The 16,509-nt window shown below is 42.0% G+C and overlaps 1 protein-coding gene across 1 annotated transcript; it reads right to left on the reverse strand.

The window, feature by feature from the left end:
• Window positions 1-291: 291 nt before the first annotated feature.
• On the reverse strand, window positions 292-2,784 carry LOC127942323 (POU domain, class 4, transcription factor 3-like). The gene is made up of 2 exons (XM_052537993.1): window positions 2,689-2,784; window positions 292-2,392 (listed from the first exon to the last, which is right to left on the reverse strand). The coding sequence occupies exons 1-2, from the start codon at window positions 2,782-2,784 to the stop codon at window positions 1,484-1,486; spliced, it is 1,005 nt and encodes a 334-aa protein (XP_052393953.1). The 3' UTR covers window positions 292-1,483.
• Between the last annotated feature and the right edge of the window lie 13,725 nt (window positions 2,785-16,509).

A 16,509-nucleotide genomic window follows, 5' to 3' on the forward strand; every position in this document is an offset into this window, starting at 1 on the left:
AGCGCTAGTCTTTAAAAATTAATGATATTACAATTATTTTAATGCGACCAGCTTTCTGGATAGTTTATGTAAAATGAAATCTGTGCAATCCAGGTGTATGTTTATATTTGTATACATATTGTATTTCTGAGATTTTCTTTTTTTTTACTCCTATATTGAAAATGGAAATCATACACTTTATTATCCTGTTTTGCATGTGTGTAATTCAAATAATAAAATAGATAAATCAATCTCCCACAAAGGCTTTGAAAAAAAATCAACAATTTATTAAATAACATTCAACGTCACACATTTTGTAAAGTGAAGTTTAAACGTGAGAGTGATTGCAGTGGCTATATTAATGCAGATAGCAGCATTCTTCATTACATCATCAGTTTTTGCATATTAGTATCACTTCAACTGATGATCGTTCACGAAAAAATAAAAAGAAATCGTGACAGTTTGTGAGAATAGCCTATGTGATTTCCACCGTGATTGCATTCACATCCGACAAGACATTCAAACAATTATTAGAAGCGCTGTAGTACACATATATTTCAAATGACATTCCATGTGATAGTATGCAATAAGGTAGACATTGTGCGCAAATTGTATAATATATTTTTTTAAATACCAAAAACACACGTACACACTTCAAAATATAATTTCACGTGTGATAATACTGAAACAAAGTTTTAGTAGCAGTTAATCTCCTGAAAAAAAAATTTAAATAAATAATAATATTAAAAGTTGTATTATTTCAAATGAAAGCAAGGATTCAAAAGTAGCCAGATATAGTGCTAAATTATTATCCGTTTTACATTACGGTGTCCATGTTACACAGTGCATGTTCCTGTAATTATTTTATAACCATAACAATGTGTAATCACAATCAGCTAAAGAAAAATCACACATTAAGTAGCTACACGGTTTTCAGTAGTGTTACTTTCTCGTAGTACCATGAACACTGTAATGTTAACTGTAAAGGATCAATATAATTTCAAATTTGTTTAACATGGTCAATTACTACAGTGTGCGAATTATTCGGCCTTCTGTGAGTTGAGAAGATGCTGTCAGTAATTTTAAGCACGTAATAGTTTGAGATTTGTCGACCTCGCGCAAACCAAAATTCCTTTTTTGCGCCACTATTCAAACCGAAATAAGTTTTACATAAATTCCGATATTAATGTTTAGTGAAAGTTCTAAAGCAACTAGTGTTGCGTTGGTTACCACAGGCACACACGGCCACGACTGATGTAATACAACTTTTGACCTCACTAAAATGTGCAAATGCATATATATTTTTTATATATTTTTAAGACCCCTTGACTTCTTGCCAAGCCTTTTTAGGGGTACAGCCCCCCTGGAATAATTCGCACACTGGCTCCATCAGTTGGAGGCGACACCAAATGTAGTAGGCTACTTGGAGTAGGTTTCTAATGATTCAAAGAAAAGCTTTAGATCCCTGTGGTGTTCCTAAAATGTCTACTTTGCTCTAACAGCACTAGTGGACTGCTGCATATTTCATCCTTTTCTGTTTTTGTCGTTGATTACAGAACCAAACCCGAACCACGTTCTTCTTTAGATCCAACTTCTCGGCGATAGCCGCGATTTTCTCCGACGACGGTCGCGGTTGGATGGCGAAGTACGCCTCGAGCGATCGCTTCTCCGGAGCCGCGATGGACGTGCGCTTTCGTTTCCTCTCATTCCCGTTAAAAAGCTCTGGTTTGCCGTTTTTCTCCCGGTAAGCCGCTTCAGCCTCCTCCAGCCAGGCTTGGAGGACGGGTTTGAGAGCGATCATGTTGTTGTGGGACAGGGTTAGGGACTCGAACCTGCAGATGGTGCTTTGGCTCAGCGAGCCGACCCCCGGGATCTTCAGGTTGGCCAGGGCAGAGCCCACATCCGCCTGGGTCACTCCGAGCTTTATCCTCCGCTGCTTGAACCTCTCCGCGAACGCCTCCAGCTCTCTGGGATCGGACTCCACGTCGTTGACGCACGGCATCCCGTTGTGGACCGACAGGGTGTGCGGGTGGCCCATGGCCATGGCTTGGTGTAAGTGACTCATTTGCAGGTGGTGCTGGTGGGCTTGAGTGGTCATCACCGACGGGTCCGGCGGCGCACCCATGCCGCTGACCGATAAACTGGAGGAAATGTGGTCGAGCAGATCCCCCTCCAGGCTCTGGTGGCTGAGGTGGTGGTGGTGGTGGTGCGAGGGCAGGTTGGATGAAGGGTGGGATATGGGCACTGTGGACGAAGAGGAGGTGCAGGGCACGCTGCTCATGGTATGGTAGGTGACGTCCGTCTTGAAAGGGTGACTCTTGCCGTGAGACACGATGTCAGCCGCCACCAGAGCTTCTGCGCGGGCCAACAGACTCTCATCAAAGCCGCTGAATATATTGCCCTGGAGCTGCAAGTAAGAGCGCGCATATGGAAGTCAGTGGGGAATTGTGTCAACTCCGGATTAAAGAACATTCCCAAGCACCCTCCTCAAAGCACAGGTCATAAAAATTAATATGAAAGCAGCAGCTTTGCTTGGATAGGCATGTGGGAGAGAGAGCGAGAGAGGGAGAGGGAGATAGAGAGTGTGAGCTCAGAGGAAAGAAAGGGGAGGCTGGGGAGGGAGGGATGGATGGATGGATGCTGGAGCTACTCGAAACACCTCAAAGTGACAGAACGAAGACAGTACGAGGAGTTTAGCGTGAGACGTACCTGCGGGGCAGGCAGGCACACCCGCCGCATGCCCTCGGAGCCCGGGTGCAGCGCAGGGTGCATGGAGAAGTGCTGCTTGCCGTTCATGGCCATCATCTTCGTTGCGCACCTTGCAGGTGAGTGGACCTGACATGGAGGCGACGCGGCTCTCTGGCTCGACGCTCCTCGTGTGTGCTGTTTCCATTGGCAGCGCCTCCCGGGCTCTCCCCCCACCACCTCCACCCTCACACCGCCCTCCCGCCTCCACCTGCTCCGGTCTTCAACTTACAAGTGGTCTGACGCGCATAGGCTTCTGTGTCTGTACCATACGAAACATGTGGTTTGTATTTTAATACTTTTTTCTTTATCAGCGAAGTGATTTATTTTTTTATTTTTTATTTTTGGGGAGTAAAAGAAATAAATAAATAAATAATATGCTCGTAATTTTACGGAAATTTGAGTTATGCATAAAACACTACGCAATAAAGTGCAGAATTTTAAAAACCCGTTAAAAAAGTCTTTATATCAGTATATTAATACAGTAGTTTTGCGGGTTTGAATATATATTTACTCTATAGTTTTTTATTAATGTGCATATTACTAGCATATTGACAATTTATTAGTAGGCTACTTAAAAAGCAGATAGATAGTACTATCAGTAATCGAGGAAACTTTTAGTTAATAGTGGATATGTGCTCCCTAATTGCTACCTTTTAATGATATATGCCTCTTAACACTTAATAATAATTATAATTATTGCTGATTTTAGTTTAATAATAGTGTATTTTTTATTTTCATGTCAAAAGCAAGACAAATAGAGTTTTTGGTTTCATGTAGTAAAAATATCCAGAACTGTATTATTCCACAGTTAGTGCAAGGAATACATCAAATGAAATGTGTGACCGAATAGCGATCTAGTTTAAAATGTAATTTTAAAGTCAGAGCATTTATACATTGTTATACATTTATTGTAAAATCATTATAAATATGGTGTGCTGTGTAAAATGTTTAGTGTATTAGTAAAAGTAAAAACTAAATACAGTTATTAGGTTCTATTACAGTTTTAGTTTTTTTAGTCCTTTAAAAAATATATTTTTAAAAAGAAATCTCAATGGCATACCGACACCCGTATTAACTCAGAGTGAACCTTCACCTTGGCTGACCCCCAGTCTTCACTGGCTGTGGAGTCTGAGAGTTCCTCTCTTTTATCCTGCTAACAGTTGAGCATTGAAGGAAGCCCTCAAAAACACTTTAACAGCTCTATTAAATATAAAGATTTATGAAGTTGTTTTCCTTTGGTACCAAAGTCAAATAAATGATTTGTAACTCTATATTAGAAGAAATCGTATACAAGAGTTGCATTAGCAAAACAAGTCATAATAAACATAATAAGACTCAAGTTTAGAGTGTTGGAATATTTGAACATCACTGAACTCTCCAGCAAAACTCCACCAGCTCAAAGTTGTTTGGTCAATAAATGAATAGCATTGCTGTTGGCCACTGAAAGTAAACACCTGTTCTCTCTCTGTGGCTGGCTGACGTGGTGAGCATGCTGGTGGCTGCAGAAAGAGAAGCCAGGCCGCGCAGTGACACAGATGCACCATCTGATCCCATCCACATCTCCTGTTCCCCCAGACGCTCAATTATTTATCTGCTATGTGGCAGGCATCCATTACCTCTCTGGCATTTTCTCATTCATTACGCAGATTAACGCTGTGTACCTTTTTTGTCTTGGCAAAATTATAAACAGTCAACTTGTAATGCCAACTGTGTCATTTTATTAACTCATCTTACTTATGATGCCTTTTATGATAAAGTCACATCCCTATCCTACTCAAGATAGAGTTTCAACTCATGAATATTTTACAAGCAGAACCTAAAAATGCCCCATTCATAGCTCATCAGTTCATCTTGATTTACATGAACACTTACCTTTCCGTACTGTGATGGTAATCTTGAGTTGAGCATCAAAATAAATGGGTTGTTTTGTTTATTAATCTGTCATTTGGTACTTTTTTGGTTGTAGGTTTTAATAGTCATGTTCACAAGTTTCTTTGAGACTGAATTCTCTAAGACTTTAACAGTGTATATCATACGACATATGAATGAGCATGATAAGAATAGATAAAGTAATTGGTCAGTGATATGGTTCATATTTCTCCTTCGTTGGGACAACAAACTTTAAGCCAGAGCAAATTTTTACCGTTTCTGATTACATAAATCACATGATCAGTTGACATATGGATTAAAATTTCCACAAAATCTGTTCTTTACAGCTCTAAAATATCATTATTATTAGTTTATCAATGTACATTTGCTTAAAGTTATGGTTTAAAAAATAGGATTTTTCATTGATAACATTTTATTTTTAATGTAAAAAAGGGATACATGCTGTGGCTTTAATAAATACTTGTGATAAGAAAACCATAATAGGTAATTATATCACTACCCTCTTATGGCTGTGTGAAATTTCAGTATGTTTTTTAAAAACATTATAAAATTTGACCCTTTTATGACATGGCATAAGAGTCTGTTATGGCTGTATATGATTCGTTTGGTTGTGGGATATTGCTTTTATACAACAGTTCAGTATACAAGTTAATATTAAGTCCCTCACATTTTACACACAAAAGTAATTGTGCTAATGAGAATAAATCCAAAATTATAGCATAAAGGCCCGTTCACACCAAGCACAATAACTATACAATCATAATAAAGATAACGATGAAGATATCGTTCTAAAAATCGTTCTCAATATTAAATAATAGCGGAGTCCACACCACAACGATAACGATAAAGGCACAGAGAAACGATATCGTTGGAATCACTTTCAGAACGAATTTTTTCCCCCTGATGAACGATTAAAACATTGCCAGCCAATCAGAATCAATCCTGCTGTAATGAGCTCGAGAATTTAAAGCAGCAGACGCGCGTCCGCTTAGAAAACACAAATAATATCGTTCGCTTGTGTGGATGCTAATATCGTCATCTTTATAGTTATCGTTCCTGGTGTGAACAGGCCTTAATCGTGTTTTTGAACAAATTGATTGAGTAAACGATCCAAATGACTTACTCATACAGACAGTAGCCTATTTACATCTGAAATCAAATACTAATTAAATATTTTATAGTATGAAATGCTAAGTTCTATCCATGTGTATAGTATGAATATATTCCAGACATTCCTCATGTTATCATTGTCATGTGACCTACCAGTGTCAGTTCCATCTCTTCACTGTCATTCACAAATTCTCTCCCGTGGCCTCATGGGATAGTAAAGTGTCCAATTGATGTGCACCTCAGAATATCACCAGATAAGTCATATGAATACTGTGAATTTGGACGTCTGTCTTCACACACTGTATATGTTTCGCATTTAAATATGTGATTATGTACACAGTGACTTGTTTTATTCCTGAATGAATCCGTGTTTGGAAGTTAATCAGTCAGTGAATAATGTGAATTAAGAAACACCCACCAGTTTGAAAATGCCCACAAAAATTTTAAATGCCCACTTTTGTTCCCCAGAGACCTCATAGGCTACTTAATTAAAGTGAACTTTTTACTAGTCAAATCTCATAATTATGGTAATTTCTGACTTAATGTGAATGCACATAAATTGTTGCATAATAATTATTCAAATAATAATTCTATTTGTAAAAATACTGATTAATTGATGATACCATGAATACACCACCCTGGATACAAACATGACATGTTTACAAATGTTATGTGGAAGTTTATATGACAACACAATGGAAATCTTTATGCATTGTGTCTGATTATATGACAGCATTTTTGGGCCTGAAAGTTTTTGAAAACAAAAAGATTTTAGTCTTTGTGTAAACTACAAAAAATGTGAAAATGTCATGTGTATTAGATGTTCAGTCTATCATTATGTGTTTCTTAACATACTGACATCACTGATCAGGTATGCAGAATACAGCATTTTTATCATTTTCATGGATCCATGTGAACGAAGATTGTTTTGACAATGTTGTTGTCTGATCGCAAAACTTTTCAAAAAAATAAAGGAAAAACTTTTTTGACATGTAAACATACCTTAACACATACATATTTGACGTGCTTTAATATTTAAGGTTGTTATTACTAGTGAACAATGCTGGGTTACTCACCGATTCCAAATTACACGTCAAAAACTGTAGTTAGTAAAATGATCTATTACATTACACATTTAATAATCATAATACTTTTTGATTATTTTAGATTACCTTTGACCTAACTGGTTTTCCACATTGCTTTTGTATCTTATACAAAACTGATATAAAAACACAAAGAGAAAGAAAATATATTCCATTCATTGTTACAGCATGAAGTGCATTAAAGTTTAAAGTTAAAGTTCATGGGGTCTGTGAAGTAATTAAAGGGGGTTCAAGAGTTTAATTGAAAACCTAATAATAATAAAATAAATAAAAAGTTAAATTCTAATATATTTATATTTTTTAATTACAACCAAAATAAAACACTTGATAAAAAAGGAATATAATGCTGCATGTCATGTGACCATATTAAATATATGTATTCATAATCTAATTACAAATACTTAAATTTTGTAATCTGATTATGTTATCCAGATTATATGTAATCAGTTACTACCTTACACCGCTGGTGAATAAGTATAATGTAAAATTGTTATAAATCTTAGAAAAAAATAACAATTTGCTGTTTCATCATATTTTATTTGATGGTTAATTAAAATGCAAATACTTGTTTCTTCATGATTGTTTAATGGCCCTAATGTTTTCACATGTATGCTTTAAAGTGCAAACTAGTGAGTAAAAATAAGTAATTGTTTTTAAAAACAGAAATAAATGCTTATGTATTAAAAGGAACAAAGTCATGATGATATGTACTGCAGACCAACTAAACAAACAAACAGATTATCAGATATGTTAAATGGTGACCATGTGTCACTAGGCTTGACACCAAACCACCTGACTGATGCTTCTGTAGCATCAGGTCTCACATTGCATGCATGGAAAGATCAACCTCACCATGACTTCACAAGTCTCTCACTCTGATAGTCGTGCATCTGCCCACATCATCTCAAAACCTCCCATTGTCATCTGAAAAAAAAAATATATTCATTATTTAAGGGTTGCAATGGTATTTGTGGGCTTGTCATCAGCCGGCAACAACATGGCACTGATTTCAGGTGACATGTTTTATTGATTTGGTTTTGGTGAGATATGACAGGAGTTTGCTCTTCTGCAGGAATTAATGCTCTGATCTGCAGAACGACCTCACTGTCGTTGTTGGTGTGTTTGCTCCATCCATTTCTTTTCGTATCCATGCTCCAAGCGAGCTCTGAGTGCTTGTCGCTCTAGCAGCAAGGGATAAGAGAATGACGAGCGGGTAAAGCGGGTGGTTGACATGGTGTCCCATGGGGCAATCAACACTGCTTGCATTAAATCAAATAGACTCTGAGTGTTTTTCACTTGGCTTCCCAAAGTAAGGAATGGCAGTGCATTATTCATAAGCATTTGAATATGTCAAAGCCACTGAAGGCAAATTAACTTTTACACCATGTCGAAGGTTTGGGTAAGATGGGTGGATACAGTTTATATACAGTGGGTACGGAAAGTAGGACCCCATTAAAGTTTTCACTCTTTGTTATATTGCAGCCATTTGCTAAAATCATTAAAATCAAGTTCTTTTTCCTTTTTCTCATTAATGTACACACAGCACCCCATATTGACAGAAAAACACAGAATTGTTGACATTTTGCAGATTTATAAAAAAAGAAAAGAAATACAAATTGAAATATCACATGCTGTGACACTCATTGTGGCGAGTGGGACGGGGCCGAGAGACGTGGGCACGTGGAGTGAGGCCAGGTGTAGTGATTGAAGATGAGCTGCACCTGCGCCCCACCGCCAGTATCGAGTCCCACGTAGGAGATGGAAGGATATAAAACTGGAGCGACGACCGTGAAGGACGAGAGAGGACCAGGCCTGGGACATTATTTTATGTTTTGGCTTTTATTTGTGCGTGTCAGTCGCCGTGAGGGGCTGACGCGCTGTTTTGTTTATTTTTGAATATTAAAGTGATTTTTGATTATGCGCCGGTTCCCGCCTCCTTCTTCCGGATGAATATGGAGCTTTTATCGTTACACTCATATATTTAATTCAGGTGCTGTGCATTTCTTCTGATCATCCCTGAGATGGTTCTACACCTTCATTTGAGTCCAGCTGTGTTTGATTATACTGATTGGACTTGATTAGGAAAGCTACACACCTGTCTATATAAGACCTTCCAGCTCACAATGCATGTCAGAGCAAATGAGAATCATGAGGTCAAAGGAACTGCCTGAAGAGCTCAGAGACAGAATTGTGGCAAGGCACAGATCTGGACAAGGTTACAAAAAAATTCTGCTGCACTTAAGGTTCCTAAGAGCACAGTGGTTTCAATAATCCTTAAATGGAAGACGTTTGGGATGACCAGAACCCTTCCTAGAGCTGGCCGTCCGGTCAAACTGAGCTATCGGGGGAGAAGAGCCTTGGTGAGAGAGGTAAAGAAGAACACAAACATCACTGTGGCTGAGCTCCAGAGATGCAGTTGGGAGGTGAGAGAAAGATGTAGAAAGTCAACCATCACTGCAGCCCTCCACCAGTCAGAGCTTTATGGCAGAGTGGCCTGACGGAAGCCTCTCCTCAGTGCAAGACACATGAAAGCCCCCATGGAGTTTGCTAAAAAACACTTGAAGGATTCTCTGGTCGGATGAGACCAAGATAGAACTTTTTGGCCTTAATTCTAAGCGGTACGTGTGGATAAAACCAGGCACTGCTCATCACTTGTCCAGTACGGTCCCAACAGTGGAGCATGGTGGTGGCAGCATCATGCTGTGGGGGTGTTTTTCAGCTGCAGGGACAGGACAACAGGTTGCAATCGAGGGAAAGATGAATGCGGCCAAGTACAGGGATATCCTGGACGAAAACCTTCTCCAGAGTGCTCAGGACCTCAGACTGGGCACACAGCTAAAATAACTTTATAAAGAAGGAGTGGCTTCACAACAACTCCGTAACTGTTCTTGACTGTTCTTAACTGTTCTGGAGAGACTGAAAATGGCTGACCACCAACGTTTACCATCCAACCTGACAGAACTGGAGAGGATCTGAAAGGAGGAATGGCAGAGGATCCCCAAATCCAGGTGTGAAAAACTTGTTGCATCCTTCCCAAAAAGACTCATGACTGTATTAGATCAAGAGGGTGCTTCTACTAAATACTGAGCAAGAGGTCTGAATACTTAAGCCCATGTGATATTTCAGTTTTTCTTTTTTAATAAATGTGCAAAAACATCAACAATTCTGTGTTTTTCTGACATTATGGGGTGCTGTGTGTACACTAATGATGAAAAAAAAACTTAAAAATCTTTAGCAAATGGCTGCAATATAACAAAGAGTGAAACAATAAAGGGCGTCTGAATACTTTCCATAACCACTGTGTGTGTGTGTGTGTGTGTGTGTGTGTGTGTGTAGTTATATGCCACATGGATGGCAGGACTCAAGGTTTCCCAGCAGAACATTGTCAAAGCATCACACTGCCTCCACCACCTGCTTGCCTTATTCCCATAGTGCATTCTGGTGCCATGTGTTCCCCAGGTAAGTCACTCACACGTACTCCGTCATCCACATAATGTAAAAGTAAACGTGATTCATCAGACCTGGCCACTTTTTCCATAGCTCCAGTCCTGTTCTGATGATCACATGCCCTCTGTTGTCACGTTCGGTGGAGGCCCGAGGTCATCATGGGCACCCTGACTGATCTGTGGCTATGCAGCCCCATACGTGACAAACTGCGATGCACTGTGTATGTATTCTGATCCTTTTCCATTAGAACCAGCATTAACTTCTTGAGCAATTTGAGCTACAGTAGCTTGCAGTTGGATCGGACCACACAGGCCTGCCTCTGAACTTTAGTTTATTCATATATAATTGTAACAATATACAAACTTCACAATCGCGGGAAGAAAGAGGTGGGAACCGGCGGACAATTAAAATGAAGCTTTAATAATAAAATAAACACAAACAGCGTGACAGCCCCTCGCGGACGACTATCGCGCACAAACTAAAGCAAAACACAACATAAAGTCCAGGCCTGGTCCTCTCTCATCCTGCACTGTCATCGCTCCTCTTTTGTATCCTTCCAATCTCCTCCGTGGGACTTGATACCGGTGAGTGGAACATTTCCCAATCACTCCACTGGCCTCGCTCTGTTCCCATGGCTCTCAGCCCTGCCCCACTCCTCACATACCCCCATCGCCCCTCACAGGCCGGGGGGTGCTCCAGAGACTGCGCTCTACTCTGCCCCCCCTCCCTCCAGGGGGGACGGCTCATGGTGATCTGCGGGAACCTGGGGGTAGGACAGACAGACGAGGCAAGAGAAAAGGAGATGGAAGGATGTGGAGTGACAGAGACGAAAGAAAAAAAAAATCAGTTTCCCAGACACACTGCCGCTCGGCCCTCCACCAGCTGGTTGAACTCCTCCGCGGTGCCTGGTGATGGCACTGGACGGCCCCTCGGGGGACGGCACTACACTCCTTCGCTGCCCGGTGGACGGCGACGGCTCCTCCGGTTTAAGGCAGGAGTCCCCCGTTCCCTGCTCCTCCCCATCATTGCGGACGGCAGGAGGCTCATATGGAAAACCGTTTAGGTGAAAACGGAAGATTTAGAGGTGATTGTAACCCTCTTGGGAAATGGCAGAAAGTCTGCCAGGGAAACACATGATTAGGGACTTCAGTTATGAGCAAATAATGAACAACCTCACGTGTGATACAAGTGTGTTATTAACTACCTAAACACTTGAACTAGTCTTACACACACACACATAGAGTGTACATAGGAAAAAGGGTTAAAGCTTAAGCAGAGAAGAGAAAATACATAAAACACATGAAGCTATCATACAATTTGATATTCAGCAGATCTTCAGCCTGATATATGACACAGTACTGCATACAGTACATGGCTATTGCTCCTATAATAGCAAATTTTAATCAGTTCTTTTGTCTTTGGGTAGTTTTATTTCTCAAAGATTTCTGCTCGTTCTAAATCAGATACAGATAAAGTAGCACAGTACAGATTAAATTTATATGAATGCATTAGTGAGTGCGATTCTGTGTGCAGAGCTTCTCAGTTTGGACCAATTTGTTCCGTTTTTCTTTACTACGTCTTCTGAGGATGTTGGACTTCGTGATCAGTTGTGCTGTTAGTGTCCTAGATTTCCCCTCTCCCTGCTCGGCTAACTTATCAGCATCTGTTTGGAGGGAGTCGCACACCTCTGTCAGAACCGTTTGTTTCCGTTTCAGGTCTTCTATCTCCTCTTGCACTGCTTTTCTTTTGAGGTCCTGTGTGGAACTCTGTTTCTTCTTCCGTTCATCTTCCAGGTAACTTCTGTACCTTGACCTTGCACAGGCTACTGAAGCCATGAGCTCTTTTGTGAGAGGTACCTTCAAAACACCCCCACAGACACTGATCTTGTCACATATCAGCCTCAAAGCTTCCATCGTTTTTCTTGACTGGTTGAGCGACTCGTCAAACATTAAAACAAACTGGCCAGCCTTGTTGATGGTGTTGATGAGCTCCTGTTTGAAGTGTGGTGCTAACCCGAATCGTATGATGTATCCAGTTTTGTCCTTGCCACAAGTGAACGATTTTTTTATATCCGAATCTGGAAACATAGCCACGTTTTTGTTTGAGTTCAGTGAATGGTGTTTCTCCGCTGTGTGGAGACACCACAACACCTCAGCACGCAGTGTTGCTGTGCCGCCCAGAGCCACTCTGATATCGGCTGCAGAAGATGAAGAAGCAGAGATACGGGTCGTAGCTGTAGCTTCAGGTGCAACTGCCGGTGGTGCAACGACGTTGGCACTAGATTGTGCCTGCTCTGGTGCTCTCAGAGGCAATTTACAAACACACTCACAATAGCCTTGTTAATGTACCTGTTGTTTTTTTTTTTTATGACTAAATTCACACACTTTTACAATGTTTTTGGGTCTCGAACTGTTGGACAGCCAATTCAGAAAAAATACTTTCAAAATGTAAGACTTTATAAAGCCGTGAGAAGACTTTTTAATACTTTTTAAAGGTCTTAATTTTCCCAAAATTGATTTATCACCTTTTAATACTTTTCAAGACCCCGCGGATACCCTGGTGTTTGAATTGTTCTACATGGCAGTGTCTCTCTAGTAGTAGTGACGCTGTGGGATTTAGTTATTAACAAATATATGCTTTAACTTTTCAGTTTCTACGCTATTTTATTGCGAAATCACAGAACAGCGTTGACAGTACATTTCTGCGCTGAATGATTCTGTGCTCAGAGATGGCATTCCCCTTCTGCTGGCCTCTGTAACAGACAAAGAGCTGATCTTAGATCCCGAAGCTTTGTGTCCAGTCTACGTACTATCTTACGGCTTGGCCAGGACAAAGTAAAGCTAGGGCTGGGTCTGCCTTCTCCAGGGAGCAGCAGTGGCATGTTCACCACCTGGGGCCAGATTCACAAAACATTCTTTTTAAAAAAAGTATTCTTACCTGCCGTTTTCTTTTTAGTTTTTCACCTCCCCTCTAGATGGAGGCCAGTGCAAGCAGGAACAGAGTCTTCTTTGGCATAAACTTCAGCTCATCTGACTGCAAAGGCTCAAATGGGCTCTGCTGTATTGCTTTGAACACTAGAGACAGGTCCCAAGAGGGTATTGAGGGGGGCAGGGAGGATTTATCTTTCTCGCCCCCTTAAGAAACCTGATGGTCAGGTCACGCTTCCCTACTGACTTCCTTTCCACGAGGTTGTGGTTAGCAGCATTTGCAGCAACATAGACTTTAACCTTCTGAGGTCTAGGGGGTTTTGGGGGCCTGGAGAAGTTTTGACATGCCCTGACTTTTGTGCTTTTTTCAGTTTCTTAGAAACATATACATGGCTAAACTCTGAAAACACTTTATACAGTACAAACTGGGCTTAAATTATATGTAAATAGCATGTATGTACATTATTGTGTTTATGAGAAAACAACATTTATGTGTAGTTAGACAAAAACTAACATTTTTAAGTCACTGAAATAAAGTCATAAAACACATACAGCACATTTGTTCACAAGACTGTCAAACCTGGAGCTTGTAGCCTAGAATTCTTGATTCAAAATGATGTGAAAATCATCTGGTTTATTCACGAAAAAACAATAGATTGTATAAAAAAAAACTTAGATTAACGCAGGGTCTGACCATGGGGTGAAGGTTTGGTGGCAGGCAGGCATCATTTGGACTTAGTAGGTACCGCATTGCCATGACACCTCAGGACTCAGCCATGGAGCCAGTATTGAAGAGGTCTCATATGAAGCAGCCCCAGCAGCGGACTACCACTGCAGCTGCTATATACCCCAGGAGCCTCTGAAACTGTTTCAGTGGACCGCCATCTTGTTCTTGAACATATTCAGGCTGTTTAACACCAACTAACACCTCATGTGTCCCTATGACATAACCCTGCAAACCAATCTCGGAGACAGATGCACCAGAAGACTTCTGCATGAGCATCCTGAACCATAGCTTGTGAAGGGCTTGGTTCAGGACATGCAGGTCCAAGATTGGTCATAACCCACTGCCTTTCTTGGGTACAATGAAGTTAGGGGCTGTTAAACCCTGTCCTCATATCGGCTGGAGGGACCAGCTCTATTGTGTCCTTTGCCAGTGGGACTGCAATTTCTGCATGCAAAAAAGGGGCATCTGCAGCCTTCACCGAAGTGAAGTGGATGTCCCTGAACTCGGGGGGATGCGGGGCGAACAGAATTGCATAGACTGAAGGAGCCAGCGAGATGGACTTGGCAGCGTAGCCAGGATCCCAGATACAGTACAAGTGGCACCAGTGGAACCACCGATGTACCCGTGGTGGGGCAGCAAAGAGGAATGTAGGGACCCAGCCTGGGTGTCTTGTGGCCAGTCCAAAGCAGGGTCTGTGTGCGTACAACACTTACCTGCCTTTAGGCAGAGGGTGCGGGAGTATTACATTTGATAGCACCCTCAAACCACCCATTGCTGCTCAGTGGCAAGAGAGGAGGGTGTGATTGTGATCCAGGCCTGGCCTGTCCACAACTCCCCGTCTCCTCTGGGGACACAGATAGAAGAAACTGCTCTTTTGTTAAGATTTTGAGTATTACTTACTGTGAAGTCAGTGGCTGGAAAAAAAATAAATAAACAAAAGATTATCCAACCGGCCCTCCTCCTGAAGAATGCCCATCTCAAGGCCTCTTGCTACTTGCAGCCAGGTTTAAAGGGGGCCTGGATGGGCGGGGCTGCCCTGTGATCGGTTCCATGGTGCGGCTTGGCTGAAGGCTGCTCCATGGGGGCAGGGTGCCAATAAGACAAACAGACAGAGCAACTGCTGCGGGTGGCTGGGTGTAGGCAGCAGCTGCACGCCAGGGCAGGACGTGCCTAAAGGCCACGTCTGCTGTGAAAAGTTGTCCACCTCGTTGCCAAACATGCTGGTCTGGAACATGGGGTCGTTCAAGAACCGGATCTTATCGGTTTCCCTCATGTCAGCCAGACAGCCAGAGGTGGCACTCCTGGACCACCGTAGTGGACATCACATGAACCAGAAACCACACAGTGACCTTCGCCAGCATGTAGTGCGAAGTCAGTAGAAGCGCAGAGTTCTTTGAGAACTTCCAGGTCTTGACCACTCTTGTGCTGGTCCTTCAGTGCCTTGGCCTGATGAACATGCAATAACGTCATGACATGTAAGGCAGAGGCAGCTTCTCCGCAGGCAGCATAAGCACTGTCGGTCAGGGATGACGAGTACCTACAGGTCCGAGAAGGGAGTGAGGGCTTGCCCCGCCAGGTGGCAGCGGTATTTGGACACAATTGCATTGCAACCGGCCACTCCACCGGAGGGATGTCCATATACAGTAGCTACATTCCGCTGCCTTACCGTCAAGGGTGTAGGAGTCACTGGAGTGGTTTCTGGCAGTGAAAGATGCCGTCCATGACCCAGTAAGCTCCTCATGCACTTCTTGAAAAGAAAGGCACCAGGGTGGGGCCCTGAGAATCATCACGAGTCACTCCAAAAACCAATCATCCAGCCTCGAAGGTTTGGGACATGGTGGAGGCTTCCTCTCACCGTTCCGGGCAAGCATAGCCATCCTAATCCGGAGCTGCTGGCCACCCATAAAAGTCTGGCTCACCCTCCAATGCATTGATCGACATCCGATCATTGGGGGGAGAGCCAAAGATACCCCAAAAAGATACGTCTTTAAAAAGATATCCACCCGTGAATGCTCTTTTAGAAATTGCTCTTTCAAATATGCTGAAGTGCACAGTTGAGATAGCTGCTTGCAACAGAAACAAGGAATAATGCAGCCTGATCTGTGCATCCCACTCGACACAGGAACCGCCACCACCAGAGCTCCAAGGGGCGTGTTGAACTCGTCTGTATTTTTCAAGCAGTAAAATCAGGAGCGGAACTGTTTGACCGCTTGGCAAAGAAGCAAAAGCTGAGAATGCATTGCAGCTGCTGCCTAATTATACTCACGCTGCGATCTGCAGCAACTGGATGCAATCATCTCATGTCAATGTGTATTGGCTCATTTGTTTTACACTCGAAGTAGATTGGTCTCTCTAAGTGAGATCATAATTCAGCATATGATAAACCTAATGTAGTATGGATATGCAGTGGGGAATGTTATGCTACCTGCAACAACAACCAGCATAACTGTTTTGGCAGTGGGTCATACCTCCAAAGCCAGCGGTACCTTTACTAACATTAGGTACCGGGATGAAATCCTCAGAGACATTGTCAGACCTTAATCTAGTGCAGTGGGCCCTGGGTTCCCTCTGGTGCATT

This window comes from Carassius gibelio, chromosome A21 (assembly GCF_023724105.1).
Source record: "Carassius gibelio isolate Cgi1373 ecotype wild population from Czech Republic chromosome A21, carGib1.2-hapl.c, whole genome shotgun sequence".
NCBI lineage: Eukaryota > Metazoa > Chordata > Actinopteri > Cypriniformes > Cyprinidae > Carassius > Carassius gibelio.

Coding starts and splice junctions, on each gene's coding strand:
- LOC127942323 (XM_052537993.1), bottom strand. CDS start 2,784: ATGATGGCCATGAACGGCAAGCAGCACTTCTCCATGCACCCTGCGCTG. Junction 2,393..2,688: donor TGTGCCTGCCTGCCCCGCAG/GTACGTCTCACG, acceptor GCGCGCTCTTAC/TTGCAGCTCCAGGGCAATAT.